This window comes from Peromyscus maniculatus, chromosome 5 (assembly GCF_049852395.1).
Source record: "Peromyscus maniculatus bairdii isolate BWxNUB_F1_BW_parent chromosome 5, HU_Pman_BW_mat_3.1, whole genome shotgun sequence".
NCBI lineage: Eukaryota > Metazoa > Chordata > Mammalia > Rodentia > Cricetidae > Peromyscus > Peromyscus maniculatus.
Genome location: NC_134856.1, coordinates 51199930 through 51219880, shown reverse-complemented (window position 1 = coordinate 51219880; position 19951 = coordinate 51199930). Strand labels below are relative to the sequence as shown.

Sequence of the window (19951 nt, the reverse complement as noted above, 5' to 3'; positions counted from 1 at the left end):
TGCCGGGCATATTGGATTTGGGTTCACCCTAAAGGACTTGGTTTGACTTAATTGCCTCTTTCTCTCCAAACACAGTCACATTCTGATATAACGTGGGTTCGGACTTCAATCTATGAACAGAAGGAGGCAAACGGTCACGTGGTTAGACCAGTAACAGGTAGTAAACTCGGGGACCAGATCTTGGTTCTCCTTTGGGGAACTGCTATGCTCTCTTCTTTGTCCACTTTACCTCCAAGTCTTCACACAACAGTATTTTCTCTGATCTGAAGAGGAGCATCCTGGACTAAATTTAAAGTGATCCTAGAAGTCACCCCACTCCCCACAGTAGTTTTCTTTCTTCCGCGGTACTTATTACTTTTTAACGTACAGAATGCCAGCTCCAGGAAAGGGTGGTAATGTGTTTTTAGCCACTTGGTACTCTCCAATGTCTCACTCACAGTTATGAGTAAATGTGTTTCTGTAACCACTTAACACATTATGTCTTTATTTACTCCACTGAGAAAACCTTCAGGGCTTTTAATATCCGGAATGCTTTATGAATCTCAGCTTTACCATTTCTCCAGCAGGTTGCTTAATACATGACAATGATGTGTTCCTCAGTGTTCTTACAAGGGACAACAGCTAGCTAAAAAAGAAAAAAAAAAATATGACATCCACTGCATGCAAACAGCTGAGATGTTATTAGGTGTCTTCCAAAGTGTGGAACCTGAGAATGGCCTGAAAAAAAAAATGCCTTCAGGAGGTACAGTGAGCACTAAACAGAAAAGTACTAAAGCCGCTGCATTTACAATTATTTACCTTAATATAGGTCTCAAGGTTTTTTAATTCTTAACAATTTACATTTGTTTGTTGTGAGTTGTGGGCATGTGTGGAGTCAGAGGACAACTTCTGTCCTTCCATCATGTGGATCCCAGGGGTCAAACTCGGGCCCAAGGGCTTGGCAGCCAATGTCTTCACCCACTAAAGCATCCCAGGCCCCTTCACAAGTCCTTTGTCGCCTTTCCTTGCATACAGCCCTTGCTAGTTCCTGTTACTCTTCCTGTTTAAGAGGGGGAATCCTTCAGCCCCAGAGACGCACAGCCAACAGGTGTGTGCCTATTTACCAGTCCTCCATGGTTTTCCGTGTGGCGGTGCAACCGCGCGGCACCACTCTCAACACTGGGTTTGTGGCCACCTTTCACTCGGTGACTAGGCTAAAACGGTGACACCAGCGGCTCAGGGCTACTGGGAGTTCTAGAAAACGAGCCACATAGGGAGCCAACCAGTCGTGTTTCTAAAACTTTTAAACTCTGGCAGCAACCTCAGCGGCTTATCAGCAAGGATCCTACAGACAAGGCAGTTAGGGGGTCTCCGGAGTAGCGGAGGCGACCCGGAGGCCCCGCCCACAGCTCCAGCGACCTCCCCTTAATCTGCCTTCCTGAGGTAAACCCTCGAACCCTACATCGCAGTCGCCCCCCGGAGCAGCGGGAGTTTTTACCAAGCTTCTTAGGGAGAGACGCGCTCCCAGAGAAGCAGAAGGTTGAGAAACTGGAGGAACCCAGGAGCTCTAGGCACTGGGCGGGGCAAAACCAGGTGCTGGGGCGGGGCAACGCCATGGGGTGGGGCTAATCGGGGGCGGGGCCAGGTTGTGGGGCGGGACTAAAGCTGCGGCAAGTGAAGGCGACGTGGCGAGGGGCGGGGCACGCCTAGTGCGACGTCACGCTGAGCGCAGGCGCAGTGGCGCGGCTAGCCTCTGGAACTCTACCCAACATGGCGTCTGAGCGCAAGACTAAGTTATCCAAGAATCTGCTGCGCATGAAGGTGCGGGGGTCGGGGGTTGCTGGGGAGTCGGACGGGGCGGCTGAGCTCCGAGATGTCCCGCAGTGACTCGGGCCGAGGCGACGGGCAGACTGGACCCCAGATGGGCCCTGGACGGCCGCGGCCCGCGTACCCATTCATTCGCTCAGCCCGCGTGCCACTGGGCTTCGGGCGTGAAATTATGATTAGGCAGACTCGCCTGAGGCCCGAAACCCGTTGTGGGCACCGAGCTTGCACAAACCGAAGAACCTGCAGTGTTGCCGGCGGTGACTGCTGGAGTGTCAGCTCCGCCTGGGAAGTTAGGCTTCTCTCGAGAAGGGGTCCTTAAGAAACAACGTGAGAGGAAGTCAGGTAGTGTCCTAAACTAGTCCCAGAGGGAGAAAAGAAAACCACGGACATTTCCAAGAACAAAAGGTAGCGCGGACGTCTGAAAGACAAGGAGCATAAAACCAGTCAGGAAAAATGAGTTAGTGGTCACGACATCCAAGGAATTTTGTGAGCCAGATTCAAGTTTTGCTCCCCGTTATCTCATGAGCAGTAGGAAGCTGTTAGCCTGGCAACAGTCTCATGAGTTGTTACTTTTCAAGGCTACTTTAACTGTACTGTGGATAGTTAGTGAGAGAGAGGCCCAGCCCTACAACACATACACTTACAGTCAGGAAAGACCAGCTAAAAGGTCCTGTGTTCTGGATGAAGATTGTCATTGTGGTGGGAATGGAGAAAACTTTGAGGTAAAATGAGTTGTCCATCAACTTTTTTTTTGGATTTTCGAGACAGGGTTTCTCTGTGTAGCTTTGAGCCTTTCCTGGAGCTCACTTGGTAGCCCAGGCTGGCCTCGAACTCACAGAGATCCGCCTGGCTCTGCCTCCCGAGTGCTGGGATTAAAGGCGTGCGCCACCACCGCCCGGCCATTTTTTTTTTTTTTTGAATGTCCATCAACTTTTAAACAATCAGTTTTTTAAAAAGGTTTATGCTTATTTTTCTTTATGTATGCCTGTAATATACACCATGTGTGTTCAGGTGCCCATGAAGGCCAGAAGAAAGTGTTGGAGCCCCTGAAACCAGAGTTGTAAACTGCCAGGTGTGGGTACCCGGACCTCCGCAAGAGCCAGAAGTGCTCTTAGCCACTAAGCAGCTATCCAACCCCATGATTTTTCAATTCAAAACAACCAGTTTGAACCAGCAGGAGTAACTTGGGACACATTTGTATCCCAGTCAGCTGCTTAGCAAGTTTGTGGCCAGCTTGGATGAAAGTTTTAAAAAGACAACAACAACCAAAAAAAAAAACCCCTAAATCAACCTAACTACAATCTGAAAAGGAGAGTGAAGTTAAAAGCAGACGAAATGAACACAAATTAAGATGGGGGAAGCTAAAACTTGAAAGTTAATACTAATAGAACATATTTACAGTCCTTCCTCTATTCAGACATTGTTCTTGTTTCATATATAATAGACCACTTGACTCACACAGTAACATGTGAAGTAGCCATAGTCATTATCTCTGATGACCCCTGAGGTATCTGAAACAGAAGTAACAGCTAAAAAGACTGGTCATGGGGGTCCAGGGCCTTCGCTTGTAATGAGGAGTCCCTACCACCTGTCATCGAACACCCAGGTGGCACTTGACTTAAGCATCTCACTCAAGAGAATTATAAAAATGTGTTTAACACAGCTGCCCTACCTATGAAACAGTATAGTGTAGGCACACAGTCCACTGTAGTCTCTCGTTTACCCCTGGGATGATGTGACTTTCTGGGAGTGGTGGTCCATTGCCCCCACCACAGTAGAGTCTCCTGTTACATACGACTAGCACAGGAAAAGATCAGAAGTCAAAGTACTGTTTCTGACGGGTGATATCAGGTCCCCACCATCTTAAAGGTAGTTCATTAAGCTAACCTTTTTAAGGTGTGGGCTGTCGGTGCTTATGGTGAGGCGCAAACTCAAACTTAAGAGAAGGGTGGCGTCTCCAAGAAAAGGAAATAAGGTATGAGTGAGTTTTACTGTATTGAGGGTCAGGAAGTACGCATTCCCTGCAGGCTTTGAATGCAGTTGAGTTGGAGGGCAGCTAGGAGGAAGCGGAACGAGGAAGGAGGGTGGGCACGCTGCCCCTACTTTAGTTTGGGAAGTGCTTCTTTTTGTACCTGAGCAAAAGTTGAGTCTTCACTAGTTTTAGCTGTGTGTAATCATACTGATTGCAGAGAAAGGGAGTGGACCTGGGGAGCACAGAATAGTCTCAGCTCTTGGACTAAGCCAAATGAGCATGTGCTAAGCAGTCAGGGTGGACACTAGAGATCTGCCTCGGCTTGAAAATAATTAAAGCAGTTATTTTCCCTCACCCAAGGGAACAAGATCCAACTGGACGTGACAGGTGTGTGGGAGGGCATTACCCATGTTCTATTTGCCTTAGCAGCTATGTTGACAGAGACCTTGCTGGTGGGACGGGAGATACTATGCACAGCTAGAGTGGTGTGTACTGGGAGAAGGCATGGAGCAGAGATGCTTAGGGCAATCACAGGCAATGTGGCTGTTCAGGTAGAGCTAATCGGGCAAGTATGAGAGCATTGAACATTTAATCCCGACTCGCTTGTTTTCAGTATTTTTTTAATTAAAATTTTGTAATTATTTTATGTGTATGGGTGCTTTGCCTATGTGTATGTCTGCACCACATGAGTGCCTAGTGCTGAAGGAAGCCAGAATAGGATGTCAGGTCCCCTTGAACTGGAGTTACAGAGGGTTGTGAGCAGTGTAGGTGTTAGGAGTCGAACCTGTCTCCCCGGGAAGAGCAGCCAGTGCTCTGAACCACTGCACCATCTTTTCTGTCCTTTTTTATTACATGTATTTCTTTTGTGTGTGCCATGGCACATGTGGACAGCTTACCAGTATTGTTTCTCTTTCTACCAAGTGGGTCCTGAGAATCAACTCAACTTGTCAGCTTTGGCAACAAGTGCCTTTAGCCACTAAGCCATCTTGCCAGGCCCGTCAGTATTGAATTCCTCTGGCTGGGGCATCTATTTAGGATGGAGATATTTCTGGTGGGAGAAAAGGATGTGGGTAGAAGGTTTGCCGGGGTGGTGGTTTGGATAGATATGGTTCTTTTCTGGACTTTAGGACAAGGCTTGGTGTGCTTTGTAAAGGGCAAGATAGTAAATAGTCTAGGCTTGTAGGCCAGTCAGGACCCATAGCACTACTGAGTTCTGGACCCTCAGTTTTGAGTGAGGTGAGTGAAATTGCTAGTTTTAGAGTGTGTCCTGAGATGCTGTAGAATCAAAATTGAACTTCTTTCTAAACCTCAATGTAGCCATAAGTTTTCTCAGATCCTGCCCTGCCCCGTGGTCCCTCAGCCACTTAATAAAATAATCATTCAGAGGTTTAATATTATTCACAAACTGTATGGCCTATGGCAGGCTTCTTGCTAGCTTATTCTTTTATTTTAAATTAACCCATTTCTATTAATCTATGTTTTGCCATGTGGCTGTGGCGTTACTGGTCTATTGGCATCTTGCTTCTCCTTGGGTGGTGGCTAGGCATCTGTCTCTCCTCTCCTTTCTTCTCTCTCTCTATCTGCTTGGATTTCCCACCTACCTCTAAGCTGCCTTGCCATAGGCCAATTCAGCTTTATTTATCAACCAGTCAGAGCAACACATATTCATAGAATACAGAAAGAAATCCCATAGCACCTCAATGTACTTTCTTCACAGCCATAGTGTGTTCCATCCCCTCTATCCAGTGTAGATATGTGTGACTATCTGTGTGCCTTAAAGTTTCTGCTGAGGAGAAATGGGAGATACAGTGCAGTTAGGATTACACCAAGAATGTAAGGGGCAACATGGGCACCTATACTTTGTACAAGGGAGTCTGGAAAGCAGAAACAAATCCAGGTTCATTGGTATTCAGAGGACTGTTGTTGAACTTGTCTGCCGGGTGGCCTGTGTACCCACAGTGCAGATGAGCAGGGTGCTGATGCTGACTTGGTTTTGTTTTGATAGTTCATGCAAAGGGGCTTGGACTCAGAAACCAAGAAACAGCTGGAGGAGGAAGAAAAGAAGATGATCAGCGATGAGCACTGGTACCTGGATCTGCCAGAGTTCAAGGAGAAAGAGTAGGTTTGCTGGGGTGTGTAACCACGGGTCGGGAAGCCCTGTGGAGCTGACTCATCCTTCTAGTGCAGCGCTTTCTATTCTTCTAAAAAACGGTTAACCTATCTGTTCCACGTGGACCCAAAGGCCCCAAGATGGGTTATACGTTAGGCCTCCCCAGCTCTGTTTCTGTAACAGTCCTTTGGCAGGTCCGGGATGTTTGTTTGTACCAGTACTACACTGAATGCTGTTCATGTCACAAACATTGCTACATTGGTAGTCTGTCCTAAGCTAAGCCTGCCCTATTGCCTTAGTTAACATTACTCACGGAAACCCAAGAGTACCCAGCATCAGGTGTTCGCTTTGCTGTTGAGGAACTGGAGCTTAAGAGGGTTGTTTGCCCAGAGCCATCTGCCCGCTGGGAAGGCAGCTGGGTAATACCTGAGGCGGTTTTTCTCTCACTTCCAAGCCTGACTAATGCTTGTAAAAGTCTTGAGTCGGAGAGTGGTAGATCACCTCATCTCTTTGTCTAAATCCTGGAAGTTGTGTGGCATTGTTGCTTGTTCATTTTCTTACCTCAGCATGGTTTATTTTATATTTTTGTCGAATATAAGACGTTTTGCTGAACGTCTTACCTACAGTTACAGGTACATATACGTCTTTCCTTTTTCCCTGTTAATATGCTGTTTGGTAGCTGTGTTCTTCTTTTTTACTTTTCTGACTTTCTCTAGTCCTTTGGGACTGTGACTATTCTCCTGGGAAGAGAAAGTCCAGATTCCCCAGAGTGAAGAGGAGTGACTTTTCTACTCTGTGTGCTTCTTACAGGCCCACAGTATTGATCATGACGAAGAAGGTTTTTCTCTCCAGAGATAACATACATGGGAGTGGTTAAGCAGGGGAGGTGGGGGGGAGTAGCATAAAGGGACCTGGAGATGAGGGGCCTGGGGACAGTGTGAGCAGGAGTGTGCAGGGGCACTAGCACAGGTGAGGGACCTGGGGACAGTGTGAACAGGAGTGTGCAGGGGCACAAGCACAGGTGAGCCTAGGGACAGTGTGAGCAGGAGTGTGCAGAGGGCACTAGTACAGAGGAGGAGCCTGGGGACAGTGTGAGCAGGAGTGTGCAGAGGGCACTAGTACAGAGGAGGAGCCTGGGGACAGTGTGAGCAGGAGTGTGCAGGGGACAGTGTGAGCAGGAGTGTGCAGGGGACAGTGTGAGCAGGAGTGTGCAGGGGCACTAGCACAGGTGAGCCTAGGGACAGTGTGAGCAGGAGTGTGCAGGGGCACAAGCACAGGAGGAGCCTGGGGACAGTGTGAGCAGGAGTGTGCAGGGGCACTAGCACAGAGGAGGAGCCTGGGGACAGTGTGAGCAGAGTGTGCAGGGGCACTAGCACAGAGGAGGAGCAGTCATTTTTGTGTGTTGGTTGAGTTTGCACAAAGTCTTCCAGGTGTTTATCAAAGGTAGGACAGTTCCGCCTCATTTGGGATATTTATTTTTTTTCTAATACAACATACTGTTCTCAGGAAATAACTTGGATTTCCTTTCCTGGGAAAATAAGACATAAATAACTTTTCACCATTTTATTGCCATGGCGTGGAGAGAGGCTGAGGTGAGAGTGTGGTTAGGAGCTGATTCTCTGCTGGAGGGCACAGGCAGCCCAGGGGAGCCCAGATCTCTAGTTCCATTTCCCTTCCTTGCATTATTTGATGGGTTAGCATCACCCATGCTGAGTAGAAGTAATGAGAGCAGATGTCTCAGGCAAGCGCTGGCTTGTCCATTCCAGGTATGGCCTGCAGTGCGTTTTGTCAATGCCCCTCATCAGCAGGGTTAGTTTATTTTCTCCTTGTTAGCTAAGGGCAAGTTATATTTTTGCTTTTTAGTAAGAAAATTACATAATTATTGTTTTGTTAAAATGTCAGGCATTACATTAATTTCTGAATATGAAAACCATTGTTTTTTATTTATTTATTTTATGTTAGGAGAGAAAGAAGTCTTGCTGCATTGGTCTTGAACTCCCAGTCCTCCTGCCTGGGCTCCCTGAGTGCTGGGATTATAGACATGTGCCAGTGTGCCTGGCTCAGACATACAGCCCACTTAGTCATATTTGTCTAGTTCAGTTCCATAATTTTTATTAATAGTTGTGGCTACATTCATAAAAATATAATCTGTACATTGTTTATAATGTCTTTGATTTGGGCCATAGGTCAGTTGCTAAGTATTCATACCTTTCTTTTCCCAGTTTGTATAAAATTGATAATAATTCATTGTTTCTTCTGGAATGCTGATCATATTTCACCAGTGACGTGATCTGGGATCTGAAGAATTCTTATCCAGATGATTCTCAGTAAGGAATTCAGATCTGTTTTCTTTAATAGATGAGAACTGTACTCTGTCTTTAAAGCAGGGTCTTACGCTGCAGCCTATGCTGGTCTCACATTCCGCCCTCCTGCTCCAGCCTCCAGGCACTAGGGCCGTGGTGTTCTCGTCATGCCCATAGCAGCTGCCTTCTTCACATAGTTTTTTTTCTTGATTGTAGAATTCATATCTGGTACTTTCTTGCAGTTTCCACTTAAAATTCAGGTTTCTTGATTGTTTCTTTGGTATTCATATTTTCATTGAAATTCTCAGGCATGTTTATAATACACTTATAATTATTAAACTACTTTTTAACTAATTCCATCATCTCTGTTGATTTTCCATCAGTGAGGACTGTTTTCCTGCTTCCTTGTGTGTCTAGTAAGTTGTGTGTGAGGGTGAACATTGCTGATTCTGAGTTTAGTTTTCATTAATAAAGTGTTGACTTTTGTTCCATTAGACAATTGACTGGTATGCCTGTAAGCTTACTGTTTGTTACAGTGAGTTTTCTCGTCTTTGCTCTGGCTAAATTCGCCATCTCCTCGTTTGGGCTTTCTTGCTAGGTATCATAGGGACTGATCTCTTCTCTGGCTGGACAGAACTCAAGCATCCCTCTGTTCTGTGCATGTTGTAGTGCTTGTTCAATGTATATGGCAGGACACACTTTATATCCCAGATATGGTAGGCTAGAAAATGCCCCTGCCCCCAAATAATAAATACCCAGGTGTAGCTATGGTTCCTGGTCCTGCCTGGCCCTTGGTCAGGACAAATCTCTTTCACCTGCCAGTCCCACAGCCACTCGGACCCAACCAAGTAAACATATAGAAACTTACATTATTTACGAACTGTATGGCCGTGGCAGGCTTCTTGCTAGCTGTTCTTATATCTTAAATCAACCCATTTCTATTAGTCTATAAGTTGCCACGTGGCTCATGGCTTACCAGTACCTTACATGTTGCTACTCATGGCAGCCACTGGCCGCATCTCTCTGCCTCAGCCTTCCTGTTCCCAGAGTTCTCTTCTCTCCTTGTCCTGCTTGTACTTCCTGCCTGGCTACTGGCCAATCAGTGTTTTATTTATTAACCAATCAGAGTAACACATTTAACATACAGAACATCCCAAAGCACCCAGGGCTTCATCTCTGGAATGTGTAACCTGTGGCAAAAATGATTTGCTGCTGTGATTTAGTTAAGGATCTTTAGGTACGAGATTATTCTGGTTTATTTGGGTAAATTCTAAATAAAAATTGTGTTTTCTGGCATGCTAGTCTGGTTTTCATTGCTGTAGTGAAGTGCCTGAGGCTGGGTGGCCTAAGGAGGAGAGAGTGTTATTTAGCTCACAGTTCTGGAGCATCAGGGACATGACATTGGAATCAGCTCAGCTCTGTCAAGAGCCTGGTGTGGAAGGAGTTTGTGACTCGGGTGGCAACCTGAGTCAGGGAGCTAGGGACACGGGTGAGGCTCAGGCTTTTGTTGTTCCCTGAATGCAGTGTCCCTGGTGACTTCCCATAGGCCCCATGTCTTAAAGGCTCCATCACCCTCACATGGCCTCACTGGAGACCAAGCCTCCACCACATGGACCCTTGGAGGACCTACCGTAACACCTTGTAAGAGACCCAGAAGTAAGAAGGCTTTGACCACAGAGGCAAAGGTTGGAGTGCTGTGTTCCCCGGCAAGTAATCCTGGCTACATCACCAGCTGGAACAGCAAGAGAGGATTCTCTGGGGGGTGACAGTCCTGCTCCAGCCTTGGTTTGCACTTGTCCTCAGTGTGATCTGGTGTCAGTCACACGATTTATGCTGTGAGAACCTAAGTTTACAGCAGCTTAAGGTAATCACTACAGGGGCCACAGAACGCTGTTCCCCAGAGCACTGTCCTCCCAGGAGCACTATCCTTCCAGGAGCATTGTCCTCCCAGGAGCACTTTTTCATTAGCTGTGGACTCACCTGTGGCTGTGCACTTACTATTCAGCCAGAGAGTCACAGAGACCTCACAGCAGGCCAGCTTCCAGTGTGTCTCTCAGTCGTCCTGACCCACATATTCCAGCCACCTCTATGGTCCTGAACTGGGGTTTGCCTCTCCAGTTCAGCAAGGCTGGCCGAGCTCTGTTCTCTATGGTCCTGAACTGGGGTTTGCCTCTCCAGTTCAGCAAGGCCGGCCTCTGTTCTCCTGCTCCCAATGGCGAACTTGCTTCCCTTGGCATTTCTTCACAGTTGTCACAGCCTTTCAGTAGTTCACTGTGGAAACACTTGTGTTCAGTTTTGTCTTGTTGGCTGTCATAGTGCTAATTGAGTGTGGTTCTTCCCTCTGTGGCCTGGAATGGGAGGACGTGTGTTTTTGCTCCCCCACCCCCACCCCACCTCTGTGGTGTAATGTTTTCTTTTCTGGCACCATGTCTGTACCAGGACGTCCACAAGGGCAGAGGTTCTTCCTAGCTGCTCCCCAGCCCCTGGACACACCTGTGTGTGTTTATGAGCATGGGGGGGGGGGTTGCTTTTGATGATAAGCAGAGCAGGACCCCATGAAGGAGTCCAAGGCTAGGCCTGTGCTGGCTTGCTGGAGAATGTGCTCACCTTGGATTTGGGCCTTGAACCTGTGACTAAAGAATCACTTAGAGACACTTAGGTCTGTTCCTGGAGCAGTTGTGCCCATAATGTCTGTGCTTTTACTTGCCATGCCCTCAGCGGCTGGAGTTTGTTCTGAAGCATCATTTCCAGTCCTGCTGGTCCAGCTTTCAAGCTCCCTCTCTGCTGAAGCATAAGGAGGCCTCAAGGCCAGTCTTCAGTCTTTGGTGTTAATAGCCACGAGCTCCACCCACTCACGCCTTCTGAGAGCTGCCCAGGCCAAATGTTTCCTGCCTGCCCTGTGTTTTCATTGTCCTCCTCTCCTGAATGTTTAGTGAGCACTTGGGGTTGTACAAGAATCAGGTATTTTGCTTCTGATTTGGAAAGTTCAAATTTATCAAGAATTCTTGAGGTCTTTGTGTGATGTCATCACAGAGAGGTTGGAGGAAGCCCTGCCCGAGCCCAGGGCTCTCATCTCCCAGTGCCTTTGCTGGCTGGCTGGATCACCTTTTACTTCTAACTCTGGTTAGACATCTCACTGTGCTCTTGCTTGCGCCTTCTGAGACCCGGAAGATGGATTTCCATGCAGGCTTGACCTCGCTTCTGTGTTTGGTTGTAAGCAAATGCACTGTTAATACGGGTTTCTTATCCTACTCAGGAGTTTCATCATTGAAGAGCAGAGCTTCTCACTATGTGAAGATCTTCTCTATGGAAGGATGTCGTTCAGAGGATTTAATCCTGAAGTTGAGGTATTAAATATAATTGCTTCAAATTTAAAAATTTTTTACAATTGAATTTTTTTCCTGCCAATAATTGAGCTTCGGTCTCTCCCCACCAGGTACCATTTCTCCTCATTATATGAAAAATAACAAGTCTTGAAATATTGCCACAGCTATTTAAAGAAATTGCAGCGTGGCAGTCTGGTTTTATGGAAGAATTGAGTGGGTAATTTAATATAGCGGTGTGCGGTCCCTGATGCTGCCACTGCGTTAGCTTCAGCTCAGCCTTTTACAGGAATGTCAAGACTGTTCATACGAGGCTGTTAGGAGAAGTTATTTTCCGGCATCTGTAAATGTCTCTTTCTTAATGGAAAAATGCTGCTTAAAAATGGTATCATTTGACTTAGTAATGGACAGGTTTTAATCCAAGCTGTTAAATAGATTGGTTGGGTTTTTTTGTTGTTGTTTTAGTGAATCCCTTGTAAAAAGTCTGTTTGAGAAATGCATGTTCACTTTGTGACTTGGCTATTGGTTAAATCTCCTGCCTCGGCGTCACGGCAAAGCAGGCCTTTCCTTTGTCGCATTTACAAGAACTTGGATGCTGTGTTGGGAGCCCTCCTCTGGACTGGTCCACACAGATGGGTGGTGTAAACCTTCTGCCCCTTTAGCCGTGGTTCTTCAATCTGGGCAGGGACCCTGGGGCTAGGTTATGTGCTGGCTGTCCTGACATGAAAGGGTGTCGAGGCTACCCCCAAACCCCTGGCCCCCACCCTCTAAGTGCTAGTAGCACACATGCTTCCTTCAACTCAGCTGTGGTGACCGAAAGTGTCGCTGGCCATTGTCCTCTGCCCCCTGGTGGGTAAAACAACCCCAGATGAGAATCACTTTTCTGAGTGCCTCTGAAAAAACACAGTCACCTAAGCCCACACTGAAGTTGATATAAACATTGGAGAGTTGGGTGGTATTTTTGTGGAGGAAATATATGTGGAATGTACATTATAATCAAAGTGTTAGAGTTCACACTAACCCTGTTTGGTTGTAGTACCCATCTTCTCTGCCCCAGCCTCCTTCACGCTTGAATTGTGAGGCAAAAGGAAAGAAACATTTGGGGCTTAAGGATCTGTTGTTCAAAGAGTGGGGTTTACATGGGCAAGTCCCCCAAAATGCCTCCTCAGTGGGAAAGTTGAGGTGTAACACCTCAGAAAATGGCCAGTCACTGGGCTCACCAGGAAGTGAGTCAGCACCTCATCTCTCAGCAGAGGTTTTTATCTGTCCTGTAAGTGTTCCTCAGCCTCCCTTTGTTATAAGGAAACCACTGTTGCAAGGTTTGTCTGAAAATCAGTTAGGAGTAGGGGAGTGTGAGGGGGAGATGAGGAGTGGTGCTCAGGGACATCATGAGATTCCTCCCTGAAGTAGGGGGCCTCTGCTTTTTCGCCAGTTCTTCCCCCTCACTGTTAGCCTTGTGCCCCTTTAATGGGAGTGACAAGAAGGGGTGTGATCTAAATGACCCTCACCTGACGCTGACCCAGCTGTTCTTAGGCTCCCAGCGGGTGCAGTTGGCAGCTGTGACGTGAAGTTCTGCACAGTCTCACAAGGGGTTCTGTGACTAAGTTTCTGTCAGAAGACAACCCTGACAGCAGCCCTCCCGGATGGCCAGCCCTGGTGTATTTATTTTTCAGAAATTAATGCTTCAGATGAATTCTAAGAACAAAGCCGCGGCAGAAGAAGAGGAGACAGTGGAGGTGGATGTGTCGGATGAAGAGATGGCGAGGAGGTAATGTGCTCTAGGAGCTGTTGGAGACCCGGTGCTCTGACAGCGTGGTCTGTGGAGCTTTACACCTGCGGCGGGCTGGGGCGGCACACTGCCTGCTCCTAACGGCCCGGTGGCTCCTTGCTGGGCACACTGGCCAGGAGGGCTGGCTCCGTTCCAGCAAGTGTACTCAGTTTGTCTGGGGGATGCAGAAACAAAACCAGCCGAGAATTTAATCATCCTTAGCCAGCTGTGTGGATTTTTAAATCACACAATCTCTTTTTATCATAGATTTTGTTTTCTTATTGTATTTGGCTTGGTGTTTTCAGCATGCCTTGATTCCTACTTTTTTATTTGAAATTAAATTTGTGCTGTTATCATCCTAACAGATATGAGACTTTGGTGGGAACAATTGGAAAAAAGTTTGCCAAGAAGAGGGACCGAGCCAATTTTGAAGAAGATGAAAATGGAAATATAAAACCCATTAAAACAAAGAAGATGTTCTTAAAGCCCCAAGATTAAAATGGATGCCTCGGATAGAGCAGATGCCTGTGAGCACAGGGGTTTGAGATCCTCCCCGTGGCGTCTGTAGTGGTTAATGCTCCAGTGTTACCTGTAAGGAGTGTGCTGTTCTTGAGACAGATGTGTAGTGGATGTTATACATCCTTTCAATGGCATTCCTCAGGGTCTTCAAATGTGTGGGCACATGCCGCTCCTGTTTGACCTGATTTTGATCTGTGTGTATGTACACACAGACAGGACACATATGAACAGCTTTCTAGTCACTGTCCTGGAATGACTGTTGTAACCTAATTATTGCCATTGTTTCAACTACCCTTATATTTATAGCTTACTTTTTTAATCATGTCAAGCCAATTCATCCATTCACTTTGGAATCAAATATTTGAGAACTTCCCAGAAGTGATTCACCAGGAGCAGACATGTCTCTCCAACTTGAAATGTCTATGTGCTGCCGGGTCTTTCTCATCTGCAGAGGTGTGGTTTTTGATTATTTAAAGCAGTCAGTTGGGTTGTTTTTCTATTATTCTGTAATAAACATCTGTTTTTGTATACCTTTCTGTTTTTTTTTACACTTTGAAACAATTTTAGTCTTACTTAGTGATGCAACCTTATGCAAATAATAACTTATCAGGACTAGCCATTAATTAAGACTATACTGATATATGAGATTGAAACACAAAAGGTTTCCTTGTGTCAGTCGTCAACAGTTACCAGTTTCTTAGGGTACAGCTTGATAGAATTGAGCACTGACTAGACCCCATTCTAAGTACATCAGCACATGGAATTAGACGTCTGTCTGTGTGGAGATGCATGCTGAGATTTCTGACTGTTACCAGTAAAGGACTTGCCTTTCTCTGGATCTCTGTAGTCTACAACTGTTGTGACCTCAGCACTGTGAGTTATGTGTTGACTTTGCCATCCAGTCAAGAATTCTCAGGTAGGCCTGTTACCAAAGAGGTATAGTGGGTCCCCTAGAAACGGACCCTAAACCAGCTGGGATTCTGCTCACTTTGAAGATACTTTCTGTACAGCAGACATTTGCAGTTTATTAAGTAGAAATAAAGATGAATTTCTTACAGCAGTGGGCTGAGTTATATTTAGAAGCATTGTTTATCAGCCATGTGATCCAGGGGTGAACTGAGGCAGCTACTGAGCTATGCCTTTCCAAATTCAAATTTGCCCTCTGTATATGGTAGTCCTTAGGTATGGGGGAAGGCTCTGTTTTAGGAATTCTGGAGAATATCATGTGTGAGAATGCACAAGCACCTAATAGACAGTGTACAGTGTGTGCACCATCCCCAGATTAAAAACGGTGCTGACTCCATTACAGATGTAAAAATCATCCTTATGCTATGTTGTTTGAGGCATAACTAGAAAGTCAACACCTTCGACACAGGCGCAACTTTATCCCTGAGTTGTTGGTTTGTTTGGAGACAAGGCCTACTATGTAAACCTGGCTGGCCTGGAACTTGCTGTGGAAACCGGGCTGGCTTCAAACTCACAAAGGTCTGGCTGCCTCTTCCTCCCCAATGCTGGGATTAAAAGTGGGGCCACCACACTCAACTTCCCTGAATATCTCTCACCTCTGTTGGGTCACAGGTACTGATCCCATGGGTACAGGGGTCCAGTCATAACCTGCCTCTGACATTTGCTTGGGGCTGACCAAGGCTCATTTCTCCAATGCTCACCAGCTTCTTTGTGGGGTGCCTGAGTAGAGATAAAAGGGAAGACCAGAGGAGATCAGAGTCCTTCCACATGCGTCCTTGATGTTCCTATTCCTTCATCCTGGTTGTTGACACCAGTGTTGGGAACCAGTGTAGTGTTCCCAGCACTTACCAGAACAGCCCAGGGCATCCCTTTAGGGAAGGACTCTGGCAGCCTATCCCAGTGTACCAACTAAAGAGAGAAAAAATGGGAAAGAGCAGAAAACAGAGATTGATTCAGTGTATCCACATTGAGAAGGGACAGGTAAAGGGATCCAATCCAATGACTCCCAGGGTCTTTGAGGTACCGGTAGGAGCTAGGCTTAAACAGCAAGAATCAGGACAGGGCGAGGGGCCTGAGTAGTTAAGCACTCTGAGTCAAGGTGTTCTCTTGGGTCCAGAGTTCTTGCTGCTCTCATGTAAGGGAGCTGTAGTGGTTCTTACACCATGATCACTTCTGCTCCACGGTGCAGCCTCGCCATCATGGAGAATTGAACTCATTTTGGGTGGGGACCAGACTGCTGTCTTTGTACTTTGTACTGATGTCTGGAAATCGAAGGTGACTTGCCGGTTTAAGATAATGAACTATCTTGGTGTCTCAGCTTTAACAGGAATGAGATAGGTTTAGGCAGACAGACACTGAATGCTTCATGTGTCTCTACACAGGCAAGCAGGAGCCTGAGCCTCAAAGAGACAGGCGGAAACGAAGGCAAAGACGCCATCTTTGTCTTGCTTTTAGTCCCCTGGGGGGCTCAAGTGGTTTTTAGCAGAAGCAGTTTCAAGTGTTTGTTACAGCACCCCCAGCATCCGGTTCCCACTCTGACATCTGCCCGGTACCATGGCCAACAGCACCCAATTCAACACCAAGCCTCTGGGTTTGACTGAACGGCATCTCATCCGATGTCAGGGTTCCAATTGCTAAGCCTCTAGACCCCCCTCCCCACCCCCTACCCCCCGGAGGTGGCAGCTTCTGGCAGAACACCTTCCTGTTCTTCCTCTTTTTTTGGGGGGGGGACGGGGACTTCAGTGCCCAATTCTTTGTTTTGAATTTCCTATTATAGTAAGGATGGTGAAGGAACTAGAACAAAATATTCCAAATTGGACTACTGATTATTTCAAGCAGAAATTCCTTAAGGACCTGCATCTTTTTGAAAGAGTGTTTGGCCTGTCTTCCTACACAACAAGCCATAAAGAATGTTTGGGCAAGAATGTCCTTCACTTGCCGATGGAAATTAACTCACTCACCAGAGAATGGGAATTGGAACTGCAGTGTCTGACGTAAACCTTTGCCATCCCAGATCTCGGTGAGGAACAGCGGCTACCACAGACTCATGAACAGTTACAAAATTGAGTTGGAAGCTCAGCTCATTTCACTCGTGCATACACTCAGGGGCATCCCACGGGCTTCTGTCCTCCCCTTAAGATAACACTGGGATTTATACTGCCCAAACCTAGATCCTCTCTGCCCCATACGTCATCCCTCCCAGAGTTCTTAGTCCATGTGGTATACGAACACCATGCACTGGTCATTGCTTTGGACTCCTCTCCCTTGTGAAGATTCCGAGAGACATTCCAACTTAACGGCTAGTAAGCAGGGTGATGCATGTCTTTCTAGCACCCAGGAAACAGAAGCAGGATCATGAGTTCAATGCCAGCCTTGGTCAAAAATTAAGTACCAGGCCAACCTGAGCTACACAGGGTGGCTCTGTTGAAAAGGGGGAGAATAATATTGACTGAAAACTTAAACATGGGCCAGGGGTAGACACTATGAAGATGGACAGAATGGCTTGGCCCACCAGTCAAAGGACATTAGTATGTTAGGCCTATATTTGCTGCTGTTATCTAGCTGTCCTGCCTTGGCCTCCTACGTGCTGGGATTACAGATGTGTGCCACCATACCTGCTGTAAATACTTATTTAGTAATGAAGAAATGAATGAGCAGCAGTCGGGATGACTTGGAAGTCTTAACAGCCTACACAACCCATGCAAGCAAGCCACAGGACTGTGCAATAAAGACCAACCAAGCAATGAAGCAAAAGCTGCTAAGCCTGAACTTTTATCATCTCCAAACCACTTGCATTTTTGGCAGAGCCTCAAAGGCAGGCCAAGGAGTGCAAATACATTAGCATGTGAAGGGAGGCAAGGAGCAGGTGTGCCCTGTTCGGCGCTGTTTGGCATGAAGAAGCGAGACTCTAGTAATCACCAGCAGTTACCCGGGGACACCCTGTGTGAAGGATTCGAAGTGCATGTTTGACTTTGTCTGGTGGCAAGGACAAAGATGAGAGAACCTGCCAGGTAGGTCCTGCCTAACTCAAGTGACTTACTGTTGCAGCATTAGTGCTTAGCTGGTTCTCGTGATAGTTGGTTTTAGTTTATAAGCAACTTCCACGTTGATTTCTAGAATAGCTATACTAGTTTACACTCCCGCCAGCCCTGAATAAGGGTTCTCTTTGCCCCATGTCCTCGCCAGCATTTGTTGGCATTTACTTTCTGGAGCATAGCCATTACCACTGCCATGAGATGGACTCTCAGAGTTTTAATTTGCATTTTCCTGGTGACTAAGGAAGTGTGACACTTGTTCAAGTGTTGGCTATGTGTATGGATTTAATGATCAGAAAATTTATTCTTGGGGGCGTGTGTTTGTGTTTATAGCTGCATATTCGTAACAGCTAAGAAATGGAATTGACCTGGGCGTTCACTAGTGAACAAATGGATGAAGAGAATAAGGTGCATAGACAGAGTGGATTTCACTAAGCAGTAAGGAAATGAAGGCATAGGTAGCATTTGCCGGAAAATGGACGGAACTGGAAGGAATCGTGTGAGATTCAGAAAGACATAAACCACAGGTTTTCTCTCCTGTAGACTACAGTTCTTTAGGTGTGCTGGTAAAAGATTGTGGAGTAGCAAAAACATGTGACACTGAAACAATTGGATTTGGGGGACCAGTAGAATGAGTCAGCATAGGGAGGAGTCAGGGCACAGGGAGGGGTCAGGGCACAGGGAGGGGTCAGGGCACAGGGAGGGGTCAGGGCACAGGGAGGGGTCAGGGCACAGGGAGGGGTCAGGGCACAGGGAGGGGTCAGGGCACAGGGAGGGGTCAGGGCACAGGGAGGGGTCAGAGTGGGGAAGATCATAAAGAACCAAATGTATATGCAGGTATAATGAAACCTACTTGGTAATTCTTAAAAACTAATTTTAAAAAAAGCTATTGTTTACCTTCCAAGGTTGTCAGCAGAGACAGCAGCCTGGCTTCCTGCAAACACGAGCTACATAATAGAATGGCTGCCTGGCTTACTTACTGTGGATCAGGGGGTGGTTTCTTGGGCAGGTGGCTGCTTGGATCAAAGGCTTGTGTTTTGTTTGTGGTTCTGTTTTGACAAAGTCAAAACCCACTATGTAGTCCATACTGGCCTTAACTCTTCATTCTCCTCGCACAGTCTACCTAAGTTCTGGGGTTTCAGGTATGTGTCGCCACATACAGCTTTATAATGCGATCAGGACTTTGCTCTCAGAGTCCTCTATCACTAATGCCCAGGCTTATTTCTGATTAAAATGCAGCCATTTAGTCATGCCTACGTGGAGTATTCAGGGCGAGGGGAGGCCAGGGGATGATGTTACTGTCTTCCTCAGTCACATCCAACCTCATTGACTAAGCAGCTGCAGGTCTGCAGCCTCTCCAGTGTGCAGACCATCACTGTTGAACTACCCAGTTCAAACCATGGAAGTCAATCTAATAAACCCTCTTTTCATATATATTCTTCCATTGGTTCTGATCCTCTAGAGAACCCTGGCTAACACAGAAGTCTTGTCCTAACCGTGGACCAGATTCTGAAAACACAGAATTAGAACCCATGGCTGCCCATGCTGCATGAAGGGATGGTATGCAAAGCCATATTTGGCTACTGTTTCTCATGCTGCGACGAAACACCATGACCAAAAAGCAAGTTAGGGAGGAAGGGGTTTAATTGGCTTACACTTCAGCATTGCTGAAGGAGGGCAGGACTAGAACTCGAACGGGTCAGGATCCTGGAGGCAGGAGCTGATGCAGAAGCCATGGAGGGGTGCTGCTTACTGGTTTGCTTCCCATGGCTTGCTCAGCCTCCTTTCTTATAGAACCCAGGGCCACAACCCAGGGATGGCACCGCCCACAATAGGCTGGGCCCTCCCCCATCAATCACTAATTGAGAAAACACCTTCCAGCTGGATCTCACGGAGGCCTTTCCTCAGCTCAGGCTCCTTCCTGATGACTGTATACCTGTGTCAAGTTGACACACAAAAACCACCCAGGACGGCTGACTCCTTGTCAACTCGACACACAAACACATCACTATTAAGCCCCAACCCCTCCTTTCTTACTCATCCCCAGGATCTTAAATAACGTTAAAAGTCCCACAGTCTTTACAAATTCAAACACATTAAAATTTCAGTTCCTTTAAAATAGTCAATCTCTTTAAAAATTCAGTCTTTT

At 46.8% G+C, this 19951-nt stretch overlaps 1 protein-coding gene across 1 annotated transcript; it reads left to right on the top strand.

Annotated features, from left to right (window-relative positions):
* The first annotated feature begins 1670 nt into the window (after window positions 1–1670).
* On the top strand, window positions 1671–14329 carry Mphosph6 (M-phase phosphoprotein 6). The gene is made up of 5 exons (XM_006986349.3): window positions 1671–1800; window positions 5784–5896; window positions 11448–11538; window positions 13188–13282; window positions 13648–14329. The coding sequence occupies exons 1-5, from the start codon at window positions 1750–1752 to the stop codon at window positions 13778–13780; spliced, it is 483 nt and encodes a 160-aa protein (XP_006986411.1). The 5' UTR covers window positions 1671–1749; the 3' UTR covers window positions 13781–14329.
* Window positions 14330–19951: the final 5622 nt, after the last annotated feature.